At 41.7% G+C, this 24,274-nt stretch overlaps 1 protein-coding gene across 1 annotated transcript; it reads right to left on the reverse strand.

Moving 5' to 3' along the window:
* Positions 1-11,549: 11,549 nt before the first annotated feature.
* Positions 11,550-12,488, reverse strand: LOC131823087 (olfactory receptor 7G3-like). The gene has a single exon (XM_059159069.1). The coding sequence runs from the start codon at positions 12,486-12,488 to the stop codon at positions 11,550-11,552; it is 939 nt and encodes a 312-aa protein (XP_059015052.1).
* Between the last annotated feature and the right edge of the window lie 11,786 nt (positions 12,489-24,274).

Consider the following 24,274-nt stretch of genomic DNA (forward strand, 5'->3'; position numbering starts at 1 on the left):
GGGGCTTACATTCTGCTTAGGGTAAGGCGCCTGATAAACAAATGAGTAACTAAATATATCGTATATCAAGTGGTGGTACATACAGTGAAGGCAAAATTAAGCATGGCGCCAGTGAGGGAGTACAGGGATTCAGCAGACCGGTCAGATGGGCAGGGAAAGAGTGAGCTCAGCCAGAGAGTTGGGTGTTCGAGCGGAGATGTCCTTGAACTCCGAGTGCGCCATATGTAATCGGGAAGAGCACCCTTGGCAGTTCACGGGCCGTGAGAACGAAAACTCGGCCTGCGACCGCCATGCAGTAGCAACGAGGCCAGTGTGGCTGGAGTGGAGGAAGCTTGGGAGTCACAGAAGATGAGGCCAGAGCTGGGTCAGGATCCCGATCTTGTGGGTTTCCTGGAAGGACTTTGCCTTTTATCTTTCACGTGGTAGGAAGTCGGTGGAGGGCTTTGAACAGAGGGGTGGTGACTGTCCAAGTTCTGTTTGAATCGCTGGCTTCTGAGTTGACAGACTAAGGAAGGACAAAGGACAAACAAGCCTGCTAGCAAGCCATTGCAGAATACAGTTAAGAGACACTAGGGGCCAGACTGGTGTTAGCAGGGGAGGTCTGAGAAGCACAGGGATGAATGTAGCTGTTAATTTTCACTACCAGACAGCAATCATTTATTCCCCGGCAGTGCACCTTTCCTCTCGCTGACATGACTTACAGTTAGTTCCATTTTCCCCAGTTAAGAGCATGGCTACTTTAGGAGATGGCGTGCATACTTTGTGGAGCCTTGGTGAGTTATCCCAGAAGCAAATTGTCGGTGTGAGGTCTGTGCATGTTCGGCTTAACGGTATTGATGCCAAAATCATGTCTACAGTGTTGTGTGTGTGTTGTGTGTGTGTGTGTGTGTGTAAACGTTTAAAACAGGTTTGACTGAAAACACAAAAATGCTTAATTCACACACATACAACTTAATTATTATGTGAACAAATCCATGTGATCAGGCAAGAAGAATAACTACCAGCATAGCTGACATCCCTTTGCCTTGCGCCCACAACAAACCCTGCCCTACTGTGCATGGGTAACCAGAATTCTGACTACCCACACGGCGTGGGTTTTTTGTTTTTGTTTTGTCTTTGAGCTCAATACGGAACCATACGCTATGTGTTCTTTTGTCGGTCTGACTTCGCTCATTATTTCTGTGAAATTGATCCTTAGCATTTAGAGTATTTCTAGCTAGTATATTTTGTGTGTATGTGTGTGTGCGCGCGCGCGCGTGCATATTGAACACTGAATGTTCCACAATTATTTAAGCAACTTGTGTCAGTGGACATTTCACTTTTCAGTTGGGGGCTGTTGTGAATAATGCTGCTACAGACATACTTCAGCGTTCCTGATCATGCACAGGTGCATGTATATTTCTCTTGGGTGTATACCCTGGACTGAAATTGCTGGGTCTTACAAGGTGCGTATGTTCATTTTTGTAGATGACGCCAAATTTCGAAAGTGCTTGTGCAAGGTTATTTCCCAGCAAGCTATTTTGTAGAGTTGGATAAAGTACTAAAGTTGCCTGCCTTTTTCTTACTGTGATGTATGTATTACGAATCCTCTGGATGGGAGTCTTGCATGCTCTCTCCCACTCTGTGGCTTGTCTACAGTGTTTTAAGTGGTGTCTTTGGTTGAAATGAATTCCTAATTTTAATTTTATGGACAGTTCTTGCATGAGAAATATTTGCCACCCAGAAGGCAAGAGGACATTCTATGATTTCTTCTACAAGTTGGTTTTGGCTTTGGTTTGGTTTTTGGCTTTAGTATATACCTGTAGATCTATGTTTAGATCTATAGTCCATGTGAAATTAATTGTTGTATGTACTGTGTGAGCTGTTAATCTTAGTTTTATTTTTTCCATATTGACCCAGCATTGTTTATATAAAAAGTACATCTTGGCCCTAAGAATTGGAGATGTATCTTTGTCATATATTGAATTCCATGTGTATCTGGTTTAATTCTGGGCTTTTTAGTCTACTGATTTATTTGTTTATGCCCCTTGCCACAGTGTTTAAATTATAAGAAGCTTTATAATAAGCTTTAATGTTTGGAATGTCTAGTTCCCCCTCATATTATTCTTTTTCAGTGTCTTCCTAGGTATTCTTGTCTGTTTTTCTTTTAAGATTATTTTTTTCTCTTAAGTACCCTTTATAACCAACGTGGGGCTCAAATTACAACCCGAGATCAAGAGTCCCATGCCCAGCTGACTGAACCAGCAAGGCACTCTTATATGCACTTTCCTATTATCTTGTTGAACTCTATTAAAATTACCTTGTTGGTATTTTTATTGTCATTGCCTTGAATTTATAAGTTAACTTGAGGAGAACTAACAATTCTGTATTGTAAAGTCATCTTATCCAAGAACAAAGGGTATCTCTCCATTTGTTCAGGTCTATTTTAGTGTTTATCTGGAATGTTAAAAATTTTTCCTTACACAAGTTTTATACATTCCTGTTACGTTTTCTCTAAGTATTTAGTCATTTATTATAAATGAGCTTTTCTCCATTATGTTTTCTGTTCACAGTTTTTGTACATGAAAGCTACTAATTTTGTAACTTGCCAGTGCACTGAATTAGTTTTTGAGTTAGTTGTATTACTGGTTTTCTAGGTATGCTGCCGTATCACTTGCAAATTGAAATATCTTGTTTACCAGTTCTACACCTCTAATTGTTTTTGGTTGTCTAATTGCATTGGCTAGTAACCTCTAGTACAGTGACAAATAGTAGCAGAGATAGAGGGCATCCTTGCCTTTTTCTAGAGGAGGTTCTCCTGTTGTTTTCCCATTAATTAAGATAATGTCTTTTAGAACTAAGGTGTTATATTTATTTTATCATATTGAGAAGATATCCTATATTCTTGAATGTTTTGTCATGAATGGGGGTTGAATTCTGTCAGGTTTTTTGAACATCTATGAAGAGGATCATGAGTCTTCTGACTTATTAATAAAGTATGTGATACTAATAAATATTTCAATATTCAACAAAACTTGCATTCCTGGAGTGAATTTCACTTGTTCGTGGTCTATTATTTTGTAAATGTGGTGCTGGATCCTTTTTGCTAGTATTTTGTTTAGAAGTTCTCATTGGTATTCATGTATGATAATTGGTCTGTACTTTGTACTGTGTCTGGTTAGGTATCAGTATTATACCTGCTTCATAAAAAGTATTGGGAATTTTTCCTTCTGAGTGCTTGGGGATAATTTATATGGCATTAGGACAATGTGGGTTTTGGATGATTTGGTAGAATTCCCTTTGAAACCATCTGAGTCGTGTCTTTTAGTGGTATATTTCTTTAGGAATTTTCTCTCATAGAAATTAGTCTTGAGCTTTCTAACTTGAATGAGTATTGGTAATCTGTATTTTCCTTGGAAATTGTCTATTTCATTTAGCATGGAGATCAGCAAAGTAGTTAAGGATTTTTAAAATGTTTTCTGTTTTAGTGGTCATCATCTCTTTTTATCTATTTACTTGCTCTTTTCCTGGGTCAAATGAGCTATTGCTTTGTTTGCTTGTTTAAAAATGAAATTTTGACTAATTAGACCTATTATTTTTCTGTTTTCCTCTTTACTTTCTGCTTTTATCTCCACTCCTTCCTTACACTTTGTTTTGGTTTATTTTTTCTTTTTTTTTTTTTTGCCTTTTTTCTTAACCAGCAATTAATTTATTCTTAATCTTTCATTTTATTAAGTGCTTTCTGCACTGAATTTTCCTCTGATTACTGCTTTAAGTTGCATTCCATGGCTTCTGATACATAGTTTCCATCATCACTGTTTCTTTGAAATTCTGTAATTTCAGTTTATACTTCCCTTTTCATTCAGGAGTTAATAAGGGGTTTTTAAGTTTCCCAGTAGGGTTTTTTTTTTTTTTTTTCATTTTTGTTCATGAATTACAGGTTTATTGAATGTTGAGTTTCTGCAGTTTGAATATAATAAGCCTAGATAGAGATGTGTTGGGTGGGGGATGGGGGGGGCTTGCATTAATCCTACTTTGATGATCTCTCAGTTTTCTGGATCTATAGTTTGGTGTCTGTCACTAATTTGGAAAGTTCTCATCAGTTATTACTTAAAATATTCTGTTTTTTCCTGTTAATTCTCCTCCTACCTTGATATTCCATAACACCTACATTACACTTTTTATAAATTGTCCCATGGTTCTTGGATATTTTGTCTTTCATCCTTTTTTCCTCCCCCTCTTTGTATTTCTGTTTTAGAAGTTTCTATTGAAGCGTCTTCAAGTTCACCAAGTCTTCTCAGCCAGGTCCAGTCTGCCACACCCATCAAGGACAGTCTTCACTTCTGTTGCTGTGTTTTTGCTTTCTGACATTTCCTTTTGATTCTTAAGAGTTTTCATTTCTCAGCTTATGTTACTCATTTGTTCTTGCACATTTGCTTTTTCCATTAGAACACAAAGCATGGGGGCACCTGGGTGACTCAGTGGGTTAGGCCTCTGCCTTCACCTCAGGTCATGATCTCAGGGTCCTGGGATTGAGTCCCGCCTCGGGCTGTCTGCTCAGAGAGGAGCCTCCTTCCCCCTCTCTCTCTGCCTGCCTCTCTGCCTACTTGTGATCTTTCTCTGTGTGTCAAATAAATAAAATCTTAAAAAAAAAAAAAAAACCAACAACATGTAGCATGTTAACTATAGTTATTTTAGATTCCTGGTCTGACCGTTCCAAAATCTGCTATAACTGAATCTGGTTCCAATGCTTATCTCATGTTAGACTGTTCTTACTTTGCCTTTAACATGCCTTGCAGTTTTTGTTTCTTTGTTGTTCTTTTATTTTTAAGTTGAACATGATGTGGTAGGTTAAAGGATCAGCAGTAATAGTCCCTCAGTGTGTTTTAGTTTTTCTGACTAGAGGTTAGCCTGTGTTCATGGGGTGCTGTAGCTATTATGTGAGAGGCCAGAGTTTCCTCTGGTGTCCCTCTTTCCTTTGGGTTCTAGAGATTCCTTAAATCTGGATTAAGACTAGCAACTTTTTTAACTAGTCCTCTTCATACAGGAGATCCTTCTCATTCTTCAGTTACAAGCAACAGGAGTTTCTTTTTTTGTGTGTTTTTTAGCCCATTGCTACTTTTCTGAATTTAGGATAAAAGCTGATTTTTTTTTTTTTAAGCCTACCAATTACTCCTTGAGAATAAAATGAATAAATACGCTTCCTAAAGACAAGTTCCAGCCTTGGGCCTTTGACATAATTAATATTTGTCATAATTGTTTTAAAAAGAGTTTCTCCACTTTATCGAAGAAGTGGCAAATTTGAATACTTTACCAGATAAACCTGCTGTCCTCTGCACACCACTGTGAGGTAGTCTTTTGCCTACAGAAGACACAGGTAAGAAGAGTGCTTACCTGCTAGAAACAAACCATTTATTTGCCAGGTGCTTACACTGCAGTGGATCAGTTTGGCTGATGGTGCATGGCGAACAGGGGTGCATGGTCATGGGTTTGCGTCCTCCATTTGCCTTCCTGGAATCTCTGCACCCTTCCTTTCCACGTGCAGTGCCTCCACACAGGCAATTGTGTGAGCAGTGATGGCACTTGCACATCTGTGAGCAGAAGTGCTCAACGTCCCAAAGGCCTCGGTGAAAGTGTTCCCAGGCTCATTAGTGAAGAGCAGTCATTGGCATTTGCTGGGTCGGTGGGGAAGAAAAAAGGTGTACCCTAGAGGCCAGGCCCAGGAGGAGGAGAGCACTTTCTCTGCATTGATGAAATTGGGGCTGTGTAATTAGGAGCCTTGGGAATCCAGCACAGCTACACAGTCTGTGCAGTCCCATAATCACATCAATTACAGGAGGAGAAGGAAAACTCAATTCCCAGTGACACCTCGGTGGCCTGGAACTCTTGCTTCTCCTTGCACTGCCCTGCTGTTGTCAGGACAAATGTCATCTCGCACATGATCTCTCTGGAGAGACCTTCTAATTACACTCTTGCCCAGTCTTCATGTTTTACTCTAGCTTTCTGTCCTTTGGTTCTTTCCACTAGGAACCAGCTATACCCTCTACTGTTTTGGGAACTCCAGTCCAGTCAGGTCACCCTCTAGGGAGCCAGCAAGTATCACTGAAGTGCCTTACACTGAATTCCACTTCGAGAAGAGGGGCAGTAAGACTAGGTACCGTCTTCAAGGGAATAGTAGTCTAGAAGGAGACATGTAAACAGTAAGATAGTGTAGGCAATTAGTCCATTCGGGAAGTCCCGAGGAGGGTATATTGGCAATCAATGAAAACCAGATAGGGGTGATGCAAGCTAAGTGTAGATGGCTTACGTATGCTGTTCATGATCAGAATTGAAGAAACATGCCAGTCTTGGGTGCAAAGGCACATTCTTTGACAGGTAACAGGATTCTCTTTGAAATAGTAGATAAAGCTGAAGGGGCAACATAGGATAGATTATGTAATACACAACATATGAATCAACATTTTTTAAAAGATTTTACTTATTTTTCAGAGCACAAGCAGGGAGGAGCAGGCAGTGGGAGAAGCAGGCTCCCCACTGAGCAGGAGCCCTGTGCAGTACTCGATCCCAGGACCCTGGGATCAGGACCTGGGCCAAAGGCAGACACTTAAACAACTGAGCCATTGAGGTTTCCCATCTATCAATACTTTTTTTAAAAGATTTTATTTATTTGTTAGACAGAGATCACAAGCAGGCAGAGAAGCAGAGAGAGGCAGGGGGAAGCAGGCTCCCTCCTGAGCAGAGAGCCCGATGTGGGGCTTGATCCCAGGACCCTGAGATCATGACCTGAGCCAAAGGCAGAGGCTTTAACCCACTGAGCCACCCAGGTGCCCCCCCACCCATCTATCAACGTTTTATTTATCAGCCTCAAATGTTAATTGGAAGTTGGTGAAAATCCAGTGCTATGTGAGGAGATTTGCTGTTTAGAAAGGTAACCTAGGCCCTTTAGGACAAGTTATTTATATTTGCTGCATAATAAACTATCCAGAACGGTGGCTTAAAACCACCACCATATGGTTTATTGTTGATTGATAGTTTGCGCTGTGCTTGGCAAGGCTCCCTCGTGTCTGCCATGGACTGCCAGTTTGTCTGGCCAGCACCTTCACTCAAGAGCTCCTCATCCTACAGTCCAGATAAGGCCTGTACCTGCCCTTCCAGAGCATTCCAGAAGATTAAGACCCCCTCCTGTGCAATTTTTCCATCAAGTCCCTGTTTGTGTCCTCTTTGCCTGCGCCCCATGGACGAGTGCAATCACATGGCTGGGCCCAGAGTGAAGGTAACCAGTCACACAGAAGGGGTGTGGGTCCAGGAAAGGGAAGAAATGGTGGCCATTTCTGGAATCCCCACAGGACCAAATGAGAGGACACCTGGATGGCTTAGTTAAATGTCTGCCTTCAGCTTGGGTCATGATCCCAGGGTTCTGGGGTCGAGTCCTGAGGGCGGGCTCCCTGCTCAGCGGGGAGTCTACCTCTCCCCCTTGCTCATTCTCTCCTTCTCTCTCTCGCTCTCCCAAATAAGTAAAACTTAAAAAAAAAAAAAAAAAAAAAAAAAAAAAAAAAAACAGTCCAAATGAGAGAACAGCTTTATAGAGCTATAACTGACATCTAATGAATTGCACACACTTGAACAATTTAAGTTTTTGCTTACCAAACAAGTTGATACCTTTTTGCCTGTGTCCAGAGCTCACGGTGGAGGTTCTCATGCTCTCTGGTGGAACATTCAGAGATCTGAGCAAGCACTTGTCTGAGGGGCCTTAGAGTTAATGTGGCGTACAGGCTTGGAACACGCTTGGAAACAAAGTAAGCTGAAATGGGAGAAAATTCGGCTTGCCAGTGAGAAGCTGATCACCCCAGGAGACCAAAGCACATTCTTTTAGGAGACTGCAAGCCGTTGTACAGCTGCTAAGACCCCAGTAATAAGCAGCTTTTATCTGAAAGGCCTCAAAAACTATAAATCTGGCTAATTAGCTTTTGGGTACTACTGGGGAAGAGTAAATCCTACAAGCTCGAATCACTGGCTTCATGTTTCTGTGCCTTGACGTCTTGATGTAGGCAAGTGGAAGCAGCACTTTCCAGCCAGGTTCTATGTGAGTCCCACCATTGCTTTGTGTTTTTAGAGACATTTGAGCCTTTATTAATGTCTCTTTTCTGGGCATTGGAAATGATAGGTGTTGTCTATGGATGGCATCCTATCTGATTGGTTAATAGAAGTCCCTTTTCAGTAGAGAAATATAACTCTGTTGGATGACATTGGCCTTTGATCCTATGTGTTTTCTTGTACTGGCTGTGTCTCCAGTGGTTTACAATGGGATTTATGGTAAGTTTAGGCAATATTTCTTGATGGAGTTGGGTTTCCCTGCTAGATGGGACAAGAGAGTGAGGTTCCACATCCTTGAGACAAGGCCATAGAGACTCAGCCAACTCTGTCCAAAAGAACCTCTTAGTCCTTCAGCTGGTGGGAGAAAGTGCACCTTATAGGCTATTGGGAATTACTTCCGGCCTCAGACCTAAGGAGGACAGAGCTCCTCCAAGAAGGGAGGTCAGCAGGTGGAGAGATGTCTTTCTCCAAAGGAATCCACTTGGAGACAGAATTCATAGGAATGTTTCACCTCAGAGATCAGCAGAGGATATTTTCAGATAATATAGTTACAGAGATTACTGTGAATCAGCAGTCTGTGCCACTGCACCCCGCTTTGCAAAGTGGAAATAATAGTAGTATCTGTTTCCTTAAGGTGGTTGTGAAGATGAACTGAGTTAACACATGTAGGTGCCTGGACTAAGGCCAGTCATACTGTGAGAACAAAACAGTCAATCTAATAAGTATTTTCTTAGGATGTTCCACACACTTGGCATTGGCGTTCAAGCAGATAATAACAGACAGGGTTCTTTTCCCTGGGGTTTTGAGACCACTGAAAGTGTTCATCTGTTTACTCGATGAATGTGCACTGGTGCTTCCATTCCTGACCTGTGGCCTCCTGCATACAAAGACTCTTGAATACAGGCCAGTATCCTGGATTCATTCTATTCTGGGACTTAGGAAAACCAGGATCTTCCCCCTTGCTTCATACTTCTTTCATTTTTCCTTTCCTTGACTCCTTTGTTTCATGGCAGACCAGGTGGTTCTCGTCCAGGAGTGACTTTGCTCGTAGTCATTTAGCAGTGACATTTAGCAGTGTCTGGAGACCTTTCTTATCTTTAACTAGGGTTGGGGAGGATGCCACTAGCATCTAGTGTACAGAGGCCGCAGATGCTGCAAAACATCCTACAACACATAGGACAGCCTCCACCACAAGAGCCCATCTGGACCCAAATGTCAACAGTCCCCAAGTTGAAAAACTCTGTGGTAGAGTAATAATTTCTATACTAGGCACTAAATGGGAGACAGAAGACAATCAGATAGTATTCCAGGCTCATTAGGATGGTCCTATCCTCTTGGCTTCATCTAATTCTGCTGAGGTCACTAGGGAAGAAGTTTCATGAAAAGGTTGGAAGCTAAGACCTTATTGCACTGAATGAAGTGATTTTGTTTCTGAAGGTTGCCAGGGAGAGGGGGTAGGGAGAGGGTGGTGGGGTTATGGACATTGGGGAAGGTATGTGCTATGATGAGTGCTGTGAAATGTATAAACCTGGTGATTCACAGACCTGTACCCTTCGGGCTAATAATACATTATATGTTAATAAAAAAATAAAAAATTATAAAGAAATAAAATAAAATAAAGTGACTTTGTTTGAGAGAGTCAGTTTGCATCACACCCTCAGACACCTGCTGGGAAGAATGCAACTGGGCATAGTTTTCCAGGTTACAGGATCCAAGCCAATAGAGCTAACTTTTTGGCACTAGATGGGGACTCAAATAAATCAATGGTGTTAATAAATATGGTGCCCACTACTTTGTGAGAATCTCTATGTGAGACAATTAACACTAGTTTTCTGTAATCACCCCAACAGTTATTTACAGATGAAAAATTTGAGGCAGCTTAGAGCTAGTAAATATCCTAGTAAATGGTGAAGTTAGGATTCAGACATTGGAATCTGCCTGAGGCCAAATCTAGTGATCACCAAGAGGGTTCAACGGTCCTCAAATCAATGTAAGACAGTTTTTGTTCTCAGTTCAGAAGACTCTACCCATTCTACCCATTCTGTCTCAACCAGTAAAAAAGGATGCTTTGCCCTCTCAGTTCCCTGTTGTGGGGAGTCTCTATCTGGGGCCATTTCCTGGTGTAATCCTTAAACTCTAAGTTCAGGAAGGTCCTCTCCTGGTTTGTGCAGATCTAGCCTCCAGCATGTGCTCCTGGGGCTGTTCAGAGAGCTGGCTTTGAACAAGGCCTCTCCCCTATGTGGCTCCATTGGTGCCCTGAGTCAGCTCTGGAGAGTCACTCAGCTCCATCTAATCTACCATAGCCTGTTCAATCCTCTCTACCCGGTTTTTCCAAACCTGTCCTGCTGGTAATGGAGATCCTTTCCCTGTGCCATCCCCCTCGCTCCATGGCAGTATAAGCTATTATAGTTAATAGGGTTAAAGGAATGGAGACTGTTGAAAAGCTCTGCACCTTTTCGTGGCCAATATAGAGTTTGGTGGCCCTCATGGATCATGATGGCTGACACGTACTGAGTGCTTATACCAGACACTGTTCCGAGCACTCAAGTGTAACATTTAATCCCCACCAGAACTCTTCAGGAAATGTATTGTCATCACTATTACAGATAAGGACATAGAGGCACACAGATGTGACTTGTGTAAGATCACACCATTGTGAATGATGGCAGATTTGAGCCCAGAGTCCTCTTGCACACTGCTCTGCTGCCCTTCAAAATATGGCAAGTGCCATGAAATCTGGACTTGTAGGAAGCTGGTGGTCAGCGTAGGCCTCTGAAGAGTTGACAGTTTTGATTTGAAGCCTGATTGTGAGAAGGAGTCAGGCACGCAAAGACTTGGCAAAGCGTGTACCAGGCAAGGAAGATGGCAAGTAGATTGCTTCTTACTTGGATCAACAAAGGCCAGGATTCTCTTTCCCTTAAAATAGACACCGCAATGAGTTTCCTAAAGAAGCTTATTATTAACATCCCATGTATAGGTCAATGGCCACCACAAAATCAAGATTCAGTATGTAAAATTTTATGGAGTGAGGGAGATCAGTATGAGACTGCCCAGATAGATAACGGTTTCCACACTGAGACCAGGGAGACCCATGGGCCAGCATTCCTGGTGCTAAAATCCAGAATATAACTGAGAGGAGTAAAGTCGAATCAGTAATGTGAAATGCTTGTCACTCCTGCCCCCCTTCTCCCCAAAGCACTCCTCAATTTGCTTTCTCCTCCCCTGATGCTTGCTTACAGGAGTCTGTGTCCTGGAAATAACATATTTTCATGAGTTTAGTTATTGGTTGACCATTCTTTTTCTTGCATGAACAATAAGACTTTCGGTGTGCTGCTTCAAGCTTGTCTTCAGTTTAGGGATGTTTTTCTTCTAGTAAATCATGAGTAGTATTTATGTTTTGTCTTCAGATTACATACTCAGGAACACCAGCTATCAGCACTTTGGATCTCTGTTGTCTGTCCTTAGCTTTGGTTATCTCACTGAGAGTAGACTCCTCTCCTGAAAAGTCTCCTCAGAGCCCTTTTCATGTCCCTGTTCCTCAGACTGTAGATGAAGGGGTTCAGCATGGGGGTGACCACCGTGTACATCACTGAGGCTATTGAGCCATTTCTGGAGGGATGAGTTGTTCCAGAAGTGAGGTACACTCCAAGGCCTACCCCATAAAACAAGGAGACAACCAAGAGATGAGACCCACAGGTGGAAAAGGCTTTATACTTCCCTGCCACCGATGAAATGTCCATTATGCAGGAAATAATTCTATAATAAGAAAAAAGGATCACAGTCAGGGGAATGATACCCAGCAGGCCAGTTACAAAATACAGCAGGATGTCATTGGCAAGGGTGTCAGAGCAGGCAAGCTTGAGGATCTGAGTATGTTCACAGAAGAAGTGGGGGATTTCTATCTCTTTGCAGAAGGACACCCTCAAAAACATCAAGCTTTGCAACAAAGAATATGTCAGGCAGATGAACCAAGAAAGTAGAAGCAGGAAACCACAAAGGCGAGGATTCATAATGACTGTATAGCGCAGGGGATGACAGATGGCCACAAACCGATCATAGGCCATCACCGTCAGTAGCAAATTATCTAGTCCAGCAAAAATCATGAAAAAACACATCTGGGTAAGACAGCCTTCATATGTGATGGTATTGCTCTGTGTCTGGATGTTCACTAGCATCTTGAGGACAGTGGTGGAAGTGAAACCTATGTCAGTGAGGGACAGGTTGGAGAGGAAGAAGTACATGGGCGTGTGGAGGTGGGAGTCATAGTTGATGGCCAGAATGATGAGAAGGTTCCCAAGCATGGTGACCAGGAACATGGATAGGAACAACCCAAAGAGGAGGGGCTGCAAGTCCATATCTTCTGAAAGTCCCAGAAGGATGAATTTCAAAACCACTGTTTGGTTCCCAGCTTCCATACAACTTATGGAAATTGCCTGGAAAGAGGCAATGTTAAAACAATGACAAAAGAAGAATGTGCCATTATATTTCAAACTCATGAGGTCTTGTGCATTACATAAGAGTTGTGGTTGTGATTTCTTTAGTTGACCAAAATCTCTTCAGTAACACCCTCCCCTTCCTGTTTGTATCACTACTACCAGGATCACCTCTTTAAAATGAATGTCCCAAAGCAGCCAGTAGGCTTAGTTGGCAGAGCATGGGTCACTTGATCTTGGGTTTATGAGTTTGAGTCCCACATTGAGTGTGGAGATCGCTTAAAAATAAAAACTTAAAAAAATAAAATAAAGGGCTCCTGGGTGGCTCAGTCAGTTAAGCGTCTGCCTTCAGCTCAGGTCATGATCTCAGGGTCCTGGAATTTTGCCCTGCATCAGGGGCGGAGGCTAGGCTCCCTGCTCAGCCCAGCCTGCTTCTCCCTCTGCCTGACACTTTACCTGCTCATTCTCTCTCTCTCTCAAATAAAGAAGTAAAATCTTTTAAAAATTAAAATAAAACAAAACAAAATAAAAAAATAAATGTTCCAAACCATGTCGGGGTCTCCTCTGCATCATCCCCCATGCATGGGTGCCCCACCTCTGCTGTATAATTCCTATGAGAGGACCACTAGCCTCATGAGAATCTTCATCCTGCCTTGTGTCTGTGGTCTCTTCAAGTCCAGGGAAACAGAGAAGAAGGAGATCATCGAGACTTGCAGAATTTAATAATATTTTTTGTTCTCATGCCTAACTAGTGTGTGCCTGGTATCTTATTAGTATCTAGGAACAGCACATTCTCTGTGTTGTTTGGTTCTGATAAGGATACTGTGCAAAGATTTTATAGATAATTCTTTAATTATTACAGTAACTCCTCCATTGCTGTCCTAATTTGTCCCTCAATCACCATCATAATGATCAAGGTACCACAATATGCTTCAATTCCAAAGAGTAAATCAGACACCCTCCCCACCCCCGAACCATACATTCTAATTATTCTCTGCAAGTTCGTATTGTAGTTCCTTTCATTTCTTTAGGTTAGGACAACTCTGCCTTTTCTATTTCATTTTCATTTCATATCCCAAGCCCTTAACACAATACCTGGTGCTCTCTGTATATTTTGGTTGAGTGAGAGTAACAGAAGAAATTTTCAGGGTATAGTAAAGACAATTCCCTATCATAAAATCCTCTAACTAGGAAGACACACCATTTATCATGAAGGTTTTCCAAATGAACATAAAGGGAATGCAGGCCCTACCTTTTATTTCACCTGGTAAAAAAAAAGTAAGAAGCCTTAGTTTATGTTTGGATATTAGGTCTCTGTGACAGGAGGAAATTTCTAGACTCAGAGGCAGTTGCCTTCAATTTTATATACATTCAAAAAAATGTATACAAAGTTCCTAAGCAGCGTAGTGATAGATTATAAAGAATTAGATCAGTTGTTTAAAGTATATACAATAAATTACGGTTTTATCAATAATACCAAATGATAGGGGGCCTGGGTAGCTCAGTTGGTGGGGCATCTACCTTCAGCTCAAGTTGTGATCCTGGGGTCCCAGGATCAAGCCCTGTAACTGGGCTCAGTGGGGAATCTGCTTCTCCCTCTGCCCCTCACCCTCACCCAGCTCATGTTCTCTCTCTCAGGTAAAGAAATAAAATCTTTTTAAAAAAATAATACCCTATGACCCTGCAATTGCACTACTGGGTATTTACCCCAAAGATACAGATGGAGTAAAAAGAAGGGCCCTCTGTACCCCAATGTTTATAGCAGCAATGGCCACGGTCACCAAACTGTGGAAAGAACCAAGATACCCTTCAATGGACGAATGGATAAGGAAGATGTGGTCCATACACTCTATGGAGTATTATGCCTCCATCAGAAAGGATGAATACCCAACTTTTGTATCAACGTGGACAGGACTGGAAGAGATTATGCTGGGTGAAATAAGTCAAGCGGAGAGAGTCAATTATCATATGGTTTCACTTATTTGTGGAGCATAAGAAATAACATGGAGGACATGGGGAGATGGAGAGGAGAAAGGAGTCGGGGGAAATCGGAGGGGGAGATGAACCATGAGAGACTATGGACTCTGAAAAACAACCTGAGGGTTTTGAAGGGGCAGGGGGTGGGAAGTTGGGTGAGCCTGGTAGTGGATATTATGGAGGGCATGTATTGCATGGAGCACTGGGTGTGGTGCATAAACAATGAATTCTGGTACACTGAAAAGAAATTTAAAAAATAAAAAATTTAAAAAAATTTTAAATCATCACACACAAAAAAATAATAATATCAAATGGCATTAAAAAGCGAATTAAAGTCTGAGAGAGGGAAAAATTATAAGGAAATGTAAAAATACAGTTTAATATATTAGAAAACTTTTAAAAATAGTTGAACTTATTACCCTCAACACCCAAAAAACAACCCAGTTAAAAAATGGGCAGAAGACATAAGTAGATATTTTTCCAAAGAAGACATCCAGATGGGCAATAGACGCATGAAAAGATGCTCAATATCACTCATCATCAGGGAAATACAAGTCAAAACTGCAATGAGATACCACCTCACACCTGTCAGAATAACTAAAATCAACAACACAGGAAACACCAGGTATTGGTGAGAATGTGGAGGAAGGGGACACTCTTCTACTGTTGGTGGGAATGCAAACTGGGGCAGCCACTCTAGAAAGCGTTCCTCAAAAAGTTAAATATAGAGCTACCCTATGACCCAGCAGTTGCAACACAGGGTATTTACCCAAAGGATACAAAAATACTGATGCAAAGGGACACATGCCCCCTGATGATTATAGCAGCATTATCAACAAGAGCCAAACTATGGAAAGAGCCCAAATGTCCATTGTCTGATGAATGGATAAAGATGTGGTGTATACATACACTGTGGTATTACTCAGCCATAAAGAGAATGAAATCTTGCCATTTGCAACAGCGTGGATGGAGATACAGTATATTATGCTAAGTGAAAAGTCAGAGAAAAAATACCGTATGATTTCACTCATATGTGGAACTTAAGAAACAAAACAGATGAATATGGGGCGGAAAAAAGGAGAGAGGCAAACCGTGAAACAGACTCTTAACTATAGAGAACAAACTGAGGAGGGTGGGGGATGAGCTAAATGGGGAATGGGCCTTAAGGAGGCCACTCGTGATGAGCACTGAGTGTTGTATGTAAATGATGAACCACTAAATTCTACATCGAAAACTAATATTATACTGTACATTAATGGGGATTTAAGTAAAAACTGAAAACTACAAAAGAGCTACAAAATAAGAAAATAAAAGCAGTAAGAAAAAACGAAAAGGTTATATGGGCCAGAAAAAGAGTTAGGTATGAGACTGTTGATGGCATTGCTGTTTATGGTTCTCTAGAATCACTGTAGAGTCTCCTGTTCAATCACATTATTTAGAATATTGGCATCGGAGTTCTGCTGTTGGAGTAGAATATTTGCCAGGTGTTGCCAAGTTAGAGTATGCTGTTGGAAGTATTGCTGTCAGACATAATGTTTATATTAGTGCATATTTTCAAAACCTAAATAGGACAGTTAGGAAACCTTAACTAACATAGCAAAGTGTCCATGGTAGAGTGGAACATAGAAAGAAGAGAATGAAATGGGAAGACTAAAGAGATGTTTACTGAGAACAGGGGCCATCCAGAGGTGAATTGTAATGGAAAGAAACTCACCAGAGTGTCCACCTTGCTTTTCCTGAGAGGTAAGAGTCTAGGTGCCTATTTTCTTTTTTTCCCTCTTTTTCTATGTCTTCTTAATTTTCCATAATTAGCATATATTACTTTGTGATAATAAAAAAATTATGGAGAAATATATTCATGTACTTGAGCCGATTTCAGGATGGCCCCTTCTTCTCCCTGTTCCCCTGGGCAGGTCAGGAACACAGTAATCCCTAAATAAAAGATAGCATGAGCCATTATGCCAGGTGGAGAGAGGGAATGGAGTTTGGAAGAGGGAAGAAAAGGGAAAGCAGCAGTAAAAGAAACAAAAATCCAGAGATGAAACAAGGGGAAGAAGCTATAAAATAAGGATTCTCCAGAAACACAGAACCAACAGATCTGCGACAGATATTTATAGGTGGAGCCTGAAGGCCTGAGAATCAGAGCTGTTGGCGTGGTTTCTGGTCTGAAAAGCCTGGCAGGCTCGAGTTTTGCAAGGGGACAAGCCAGCCAGAAGGCAGTCAGGAAGACGGAATGATCTCTTACTCAGCCTTTTTGATCTCTACAGGCCTGCAGTAGCTCTGATGAGGCCCACCCACATCAGAAAGGGCAATCTTCTTTGCTCTATCTAGGGGTCTGAATGTCCATCTCCTGGACAGAAATACCCTCACACACACATATACCCAGAATTGGCCCAATATTTCCCATCACAGAAGCGTTTGAATTGTATCTGATGATTGCAAATAAAAGGTAACAGCCTGCAGAACTAAAACCTCTCCACTGGGATGCAACATTAATGAGTCTGATGGTGAACTGGGAATAATGTTCACCATCTGCAGGCCACTGATGGAAGGTGGACGTGCTGATGTCTCCGGCAAAGTGCTGGAGATCCATGCTTTGATTCTGAGTATGTGCTCTCAGTTGTGGTGGTGGTGGTGGGGTGTGCATGTGGCAGGCATGCAGAATGAAAGATTCGATTTAGGGCTGATTCTTCAGATGTGAGAAGAATATAATTAGCCTAGATGGCAAATGCAAATTTGATTGCTTTGGGACTCCATGGATAGTAGCAAGACAAATGAGAGGAACTTTGCTAGTAGGAGCATCTGAGACCTTCCATGCAGTAGGACATGAGGAGTCAGGAATGGGTAAGGATGGCTGTGATGCAAAACTTATCCTGAAGATCGGTATTTTGGGAGAATCTGGCTGTCTTTGGTATCAAAATGGCAACAAAAATTTTCACTGAACACCTTCACTCACCAGTGGGGCTTTAATTCAGGTCCTTATAGCTTCTCATATGGGCCACACATGGACTGGCACCCTCTTTGCCCATTATGCAGGAGAGGTCAGCATGGTTCCCACCTCATCATTGTTCACATCTTTTAAAAGTCTTTCAGCTGGGTGCCTGGGTGGCTCAGTGGGTTAATCCTCTGCCTTCGGCTCAGGTCATGATCTCAGGGTCCTGGGATCGAGCCCCACATCGGGCTCTCTACTCAGCAGGGAGCCTGCTTCCTCCTCTCTCTGCTTGCCTCTCTGCCTGCTTGTGATCTCTCTCTCTCTGTCAAATAAATAAATAAAATCTTAAAAAAAAAAAAGTCTTTCAGCCGCTCGGTATCCCTCCAGGGGAAGGTCCTAACTCCACTCCCTTCATGGTTTGGCCCCTGTCTTCTTGCTCTGGCCTCATCACTGATTCCCCCAATCCCCTCCTGTCTTCTGATCCATCCTTTGTATTAAGGAGGAAATTACCCAAAACTTTTAAATTACTCAGAAGGATGGCTGCATTTCTTTTGAACACTACCTTGAAGTATTGCAGAATGGGCCAACTTAATTCTCCCATTAAAAAAAAAAAAAGATTTTATTTATTTATTTGACAGAGAGAGAGGTATCACAAGTAGGCTGGCAGAGAGAGGGAAGCAGGCTCCCTGCTGAGTAGAGAACCGGATGCGGGGCTCGATCCCAGGACCCTTAGATCGTGACCTGAGCTGAAGGCAGAGGCTTTAACCCACTGAGCCGCCCAGGCGCCCCTAATTCTCCCATTTTCTGAGGGAACGTCCCTTCATTTGCTTGAGACCTGGACTGTGTGACATCAGTGCTAACACATAGAGATTAATAAACTTCAAGTGATTTTTGTCTAGTAGAGATGCAAAATGTTTCTATTCAGCTAAGAAGATCACCCCAATGGTTATTGTTCCTTGCCCTGTGGGACAATGAATCTCTATCTGGTAAAGAAGATAATGCCAAAAGCTACAGGGTTTTTTAAAAAAAATTTTTTAAATATTTTATTTATTTATTTAAGAGAAAGAGAGAGAGAGCATGAGCACATGAGTCAGTGGCCGGGGCAGAAGGAGAAGGAGAAACAGACTCCCTGCTGACCAGGGAGCCCCACATGGGGCTCCGATCCCAGGACACCGAGATCATGACCTGAGTCAAAGTCAGACACTTAACGAACTAAGCCACCCAGGTGCCCCAATTTTTAAGAATCTAAACAAGGTGCCAGAGCCTCACAACATTTTTATGGCAATGCCCTATCCCCTTTTTTACGAGCACTTTTTAAAAAAATATTTATTCCTTTGAGAGAGAGAAAGGACATGAGCAGGGGGAGAGGCTGAGGTAGAGAGAGAAGCTGAGCAGAGAGCCTATTTCTGCATCCAGCTTGGAAACCTCATTTCATTATTCCTTTCCTACCTGTATAAATCCCTGTTCCTCAAATGCTCTGCAAACTAGCTTTACTCTCTTTGGCTCCCTTATTAATAAGTAAGTCTTTGACAAATACTCACCATATATTTATATGAGAGTCACATTTTTATCTATCGGAAACTACGGCTTTGACATCAGCTACTCGACAGTTCTTACGATTCTAGGTACATCCTATGCAATTTTGTAGCTCTGGACCTTTGCATTTACCTTCCCCTGGAGACTTCTTCCTGCCTATTCACCTGGGAAAATCCTATGTCTCCTCCCATGCTCTGTCCTGAAATCCTGAAATCTTCATTGACGCGCCCCAGGCAGTGCTGACCACTCTCTCTTTGCACCTCCTCTGTACCTTCTAGACACCGGCCACATGTGGGGCAAGCTGTCACAGTGCCTGCATGGGTTTGATCCTGAGGCTTTCATCTTCTCAGGGAAGCAAAGCATTGTAGTTTCCTCCTTATATGCAGTACCTAGCTCAGTGTTAGGCATAAGGGAGACACTTCCTACATGTGTCAAGTTCCCTCTAGAAAATAAAAGGGAGGGATGCTCAAGTGGGTAGAGACCGAGGGGGAGACCGAGAACTAAGAGGCAGGGAAAGGAGAACAGAGCTGGAGATGAAGTGAGGACATCAAGCGCAGTGGGGCTCTGACAGTCCTGTCCAGAGCCAGGGACTTTTTCTTGATTTGGGTGGGCTTTTCCTCTCTGCATTTCTACCTATGTGCCAGGAAAGCATGCAAGTGAAGTCTTCGGCCCTCGTCTTACCTCTTTGCCACTGCAGTTTCTGAGCAACGCTAGGGCAGCATAATGGTACTGCTGAAGATTTGGGCTCTGTTATATTAGCTTCTCCCAATGGAAGACAAATAAGGGCAGAGAAACAGGGACCACTAAGCATGGGGGCCCAGGGCCACAATGACACCTGGCCTGACCCAAGGGCATTTCCTTCTGACAAGGGAGAGGCGACCCTGAGGTGAAGGGCACAGGAGGATTCTTTGGGGCTGAATTCCCTCCCTTCTCATTAAATTGCTGTTTTGATTGTTTCTGGAGACTCCCCACCCCCTCTCAAGGGGCAGGGAGGTGAATTAGTGCCATGTCTATACCCTGAGAGCAGAGTTGGAGCCGCATGTAGGATCTGTACAACTTCCACCAGCCCTGGTTCCCCCCACCCCCGGACATACATGCACGTCTTCCAGCCCCACTCCTCAGTCCCTACTGGGATGTTTTCTCCCTAAAATATTCCTTTCCTCTTGGGTGTGGCCTCCAGGGTACACAGCCTCCTTTAAGGAACATCTCACTTCATCTCCAGTTTCTTTACAAATCTAAGGATTGAGAAACATCTTTAGTCAAGTCTTTTTTTTTTTTTTTTAAGATTTTATTTATTTATTCATGAGAGGCCAAGAGAGAGAAGCAGAGGCAGGGAGAGGAGTGCAAGCTTCCCACAGAGCAGGGAGCCCAATGCAGGACTCATCCCAGGACTCTGGGATCACCGCCTGAGCTAAAGGCAGATGCTTAACCCACTGAGCTACCCAGATGTCCTGGAATCATTCTTTTAAATGTTTTTCCAGCATGATCTCATTTATATAAAGGCCCCAAATGGACAAAGCAAATCTCTGGTGATGGATGTTGGAATAATGATGATCTTGGGGAGTAATGTATATTTCTGGGGTGCTGGAATTGTTCCAGAGCTCAATCTTGTTGGCAGTATGCAAGTATAACCACCACAGAGCATCATCAAGCTATAGAAACCTATGATTTTTTTATCCTATCTGCTATATTTTAATTAAGACATTCACTTGAAGGATTTCCAGGACACATCCTTAGTTCACACATACCCTCTTAAGCAACAGAATCATTATTCCTAGACAGATTTCAAGGATAATTTTGATTGCATCCCTTAATAATAATGAGATGCTGTTGATAGCAACTAATTTTTGTAATGGGACAACACATGTAAGTCATTAATAGTAAAAATGAACTATTTTCATTTTTATGCCCTGGGTGGCTCAGTCAGTTAAGAGTCCATCTGTTGATTTCGGCTCAGGTCATGATCCTAGGGTCCTGAGATCAAGCCCCACGTCCTGACTCGTCACTCAGTGGGGAGTCTGCTTGAGATTCTCTCTCTCTGCTCTTCCTCCTGCTCTCTCTCTCTCTGAAATAAATAAATGTATATTTTTAATTCTTTAAAAGATTTTATTTATTTATTTGAGAGAGAGAGAGAGATCACAAGTAGGCAGAGAGGCAGGCAGAGAGAGGGGGAAGCAGGCTCCCTGCTGAGCAGAGAGCCCGATGTGGGGCTCAATCCCAGGACCCTGAGATCATGACCTGAGCCTAAGGCAGAGGCTCAACCCACTGAGCCACCCAGGCAACCCATAAATAAATATTTTTAAAAAAATGAACATGCATCAATTTTAGAAGTCAGACAACTTCTTATATATATATAATATGTATCACTGTATATTATATATATGTGTGTGTATGTGTATATATTATATGGTATATCATATATATGCACTGGGAATTCCCCACTATTTCACCAGATCACTCTTTCTATTATTTTCCATATGATTTTTCACACACTATATTATATAAAGTATATAATAAATATAATATATATTAATAATTATATATTAATAAAAAATATATCAAAGTTACCATTTTGGGGCACCTGGGTGGCTCAGTGGGTTAAAGCCTCTGCCTTCAGATTGGGTCATGATCCCAGCATCCTGGGATTGAGCCCTGCATCCGGCTCTCTGCTCAGCGGGGAGTCTGCTCCCCGCCCACCCCCACTCTGTCTGCCTCTCTGCCTGCTTGTGATCTTTGTCAAATAAATAAATAAAATCTTTAAAAAAAAAAAGGTACCATTTTAACCACTTTTAGTACACAGCTCAGTGGCATTAGGTACATTCACATTGTTGTGCAACCATCCCCTCCATCCATCTCCAGAACTTTCTCATCTTTCCAAGCTGAGACTCTGTCCCCATGAGACAATGACTACCCCCATTCCCTGCCCCACCCCTGGATCCCGCCATCTCCTCTCTGTCTCTCTGAATTTGACTACCCTAGGAACTTCCCATAAACAGAGTCATATAGTTTCTGTCTATGTTTTCAGTTTCAGGAGTGCCCTATGTCACTTAGAACAATGTCTCCAATGTTCATCCATGTTGTAGTGTGTGTCAGAACTTCTTCCTTTTTTAGGGTGAATAATATTCCCCGTATGTTTACACGACACTTTGTTCATCTGTGAGTCTCACAGTGGATACTTTAGTTGCTTCCAGCTTTTGTCTATGTGAATAAACTTCTATGAACATGGGTGTATAACCAACAGATGTTTTGAAGCCTTTTTTTCCAGATTTGTTCTTAGAACTTTGATCAGCTACATGTATTGGTCAGTACCTTACACAGAAAATAAAGAGAAAGATTTTTTAGATGGATGACAAAACATATTTTTCAGTTCTCAAAATTTTGTTAGGAAAATATCAGGAAAAGTCGAAAAAGGATATTTTTAACATAGAAGTTTCAACTGTATAATTGTCCACAGTCTAAAGAATATCACACAGCACTTGATTCAAATTTTGAAAAAATGGACATAATTTTCTTTAACTGAGTCTTGTGGTATAAGAGACCCTGTCCAATTAATGTTTTGATACATTTTTGTCTCAAAGAATTTCTAAATTTATTAAGCAATGTGTTCTGTTCATAGTCTAAAAATCCGAATTCATGTCATAGGTTTTTTGAATCTTGCTATTATGAATTTTTTGCTCTCTAAGACTATTTACTAAAAGGGATGAAGAAATTTTCCATATATTATTTGAAGTCTTATAGTTATGGTTCCAATGGCTGTTGGGTTATACCACTGAGATTACAAATGCTTTTTAAGTTGTTTTGTTTTGTTTTGTTTAATTTTTTATTTCTTTTCAGCGTAACAGTATTCATTGTTTTTGCACAACACCCAGTCCTCCATGCAATCCGTGCCCTCTCTAATACCCACCACCTGGTTCCCCAACCTCCCACCCCCCACCCCTTTAAAACCCTCATATTTTTTTTCAAAGTACATAGTTTCTCATGGTTCACCTCCCCTTCCAATTTCCCCCAACTGGCTTCTCCTCTCCAACTCCCCATGTCCTCCATGCTATTTGTTCAGTTTTATACACACACACACACACACACACACATATGGTAGAAAGCTATTTATACTTGTTGACAGGAAATTTCATCTAGTCACTAAAGTTGTGTTAATAATACATATGACTTTGATTTCATCATTCCAGTTTTAATTTACTCAACTAATTAAAAATAATACATTTCACTTATAATTAAGAGTAAATACTTTGTAAAATAAATGATTTATTCATTTTTAAACATTTTTAAAGTAAGTTCCATACCCAACTCATGGCTTGAACTCATGAACCCGAGATCAAGACCTGAGCTGAGATCAGAGTCAATGCTTAACAAACTGAACCACCCAAGTGCCCTTGATTTATTCATTTAAAAACATATGGCAGATCAGGGAGATTCAAATTAAAACCACTTTAAGATACCACCTTACACCAGTTAGAATGGCCAAAATTAGCAAGACATGAAACAATATGTGCTGGAGAGAATGTGGAGAAAGTGGAACCCTCTTACACTGTTGGTGGGAATGCAAGTTGGTGCAGCCACTATGGAAAACAGTGTGGAGATTCCTCAAGAAATTAAAAATAGAGCTTCCCTATGACCCTGCCATTGCACTACTGGGTATTTACCCCAAAGATAAAAGATGGAGTGAAAAGATGGGCCATCTGTACCCCAATGTTATAGCAGCAATGGCCACGGTCGCCAAACTGTGGAAAGAACCAAGATGCCCTTCAATGGACAAATGGATAAGGAAGATGTAGTCCATATACACTATGGAGTATTATGCTTCCATCAGAAAGGATGAATACCCAACTTTTGTAGCAACATGGACGGGACTGAAAGAGATTATGCTGAGTGAAATAAGTCAAGCAGAGAGAGTCAATTTTCATATGGTTTCACTGATTTGTGGAGCATAACAAATAGCATGGAGGACATGGGGAGATGGAGAGGAGAAGGGAGTTGGGGGAAATTGGAAGGGGAGGTGAACTATGAGAGACTATGGACTCTGTAAAACAATCTGAGGGTTTTGAAGGGGCAGGGGGTGGGAGGTTGGGGGAACCAGGTGGTAGGTATTAGAGAGGACACAGATTGCATGGAGCACTGGGTGTGGTGCAAAAACAATGAATACTGTTACGCTGAAAATAAATGTAAAAATAAATAAATAAATAAATAAAGATTATGTGAAGAATGTAAAAAAACACATATGGCAGAACTTGTTTTTATGGTAAATCATGGAATATCAGTTTAATTTGTACCATCAACTGGAGTGCTTCCTTTGTCATTTAAATATTTT

Source organism: Mustela lutreola, chromosome 2 (assembly GCF_030435805.1).
Source record: "Mustela lutreola isolate mMusLut2 chromosome 2, mMusLut2.pri, whole genome shotgun sequence".
Classification (NCBI taxonomy): domain Eukaryota; kingdom Metazoa; phylum Chordata; class Mammalia; order Carnivora; family Mustelidae; genus Mustela; species Mustela lutreola.

Coding starts and splice junctions, on each gene's coding strand:
- LOC131823087 (XM_059159069.1), bottom strand. CDS start 12,488: ATGGAAGCTGGGAACCAAACAGTGGTTTTGAAATTCATCCTTCTGGGA.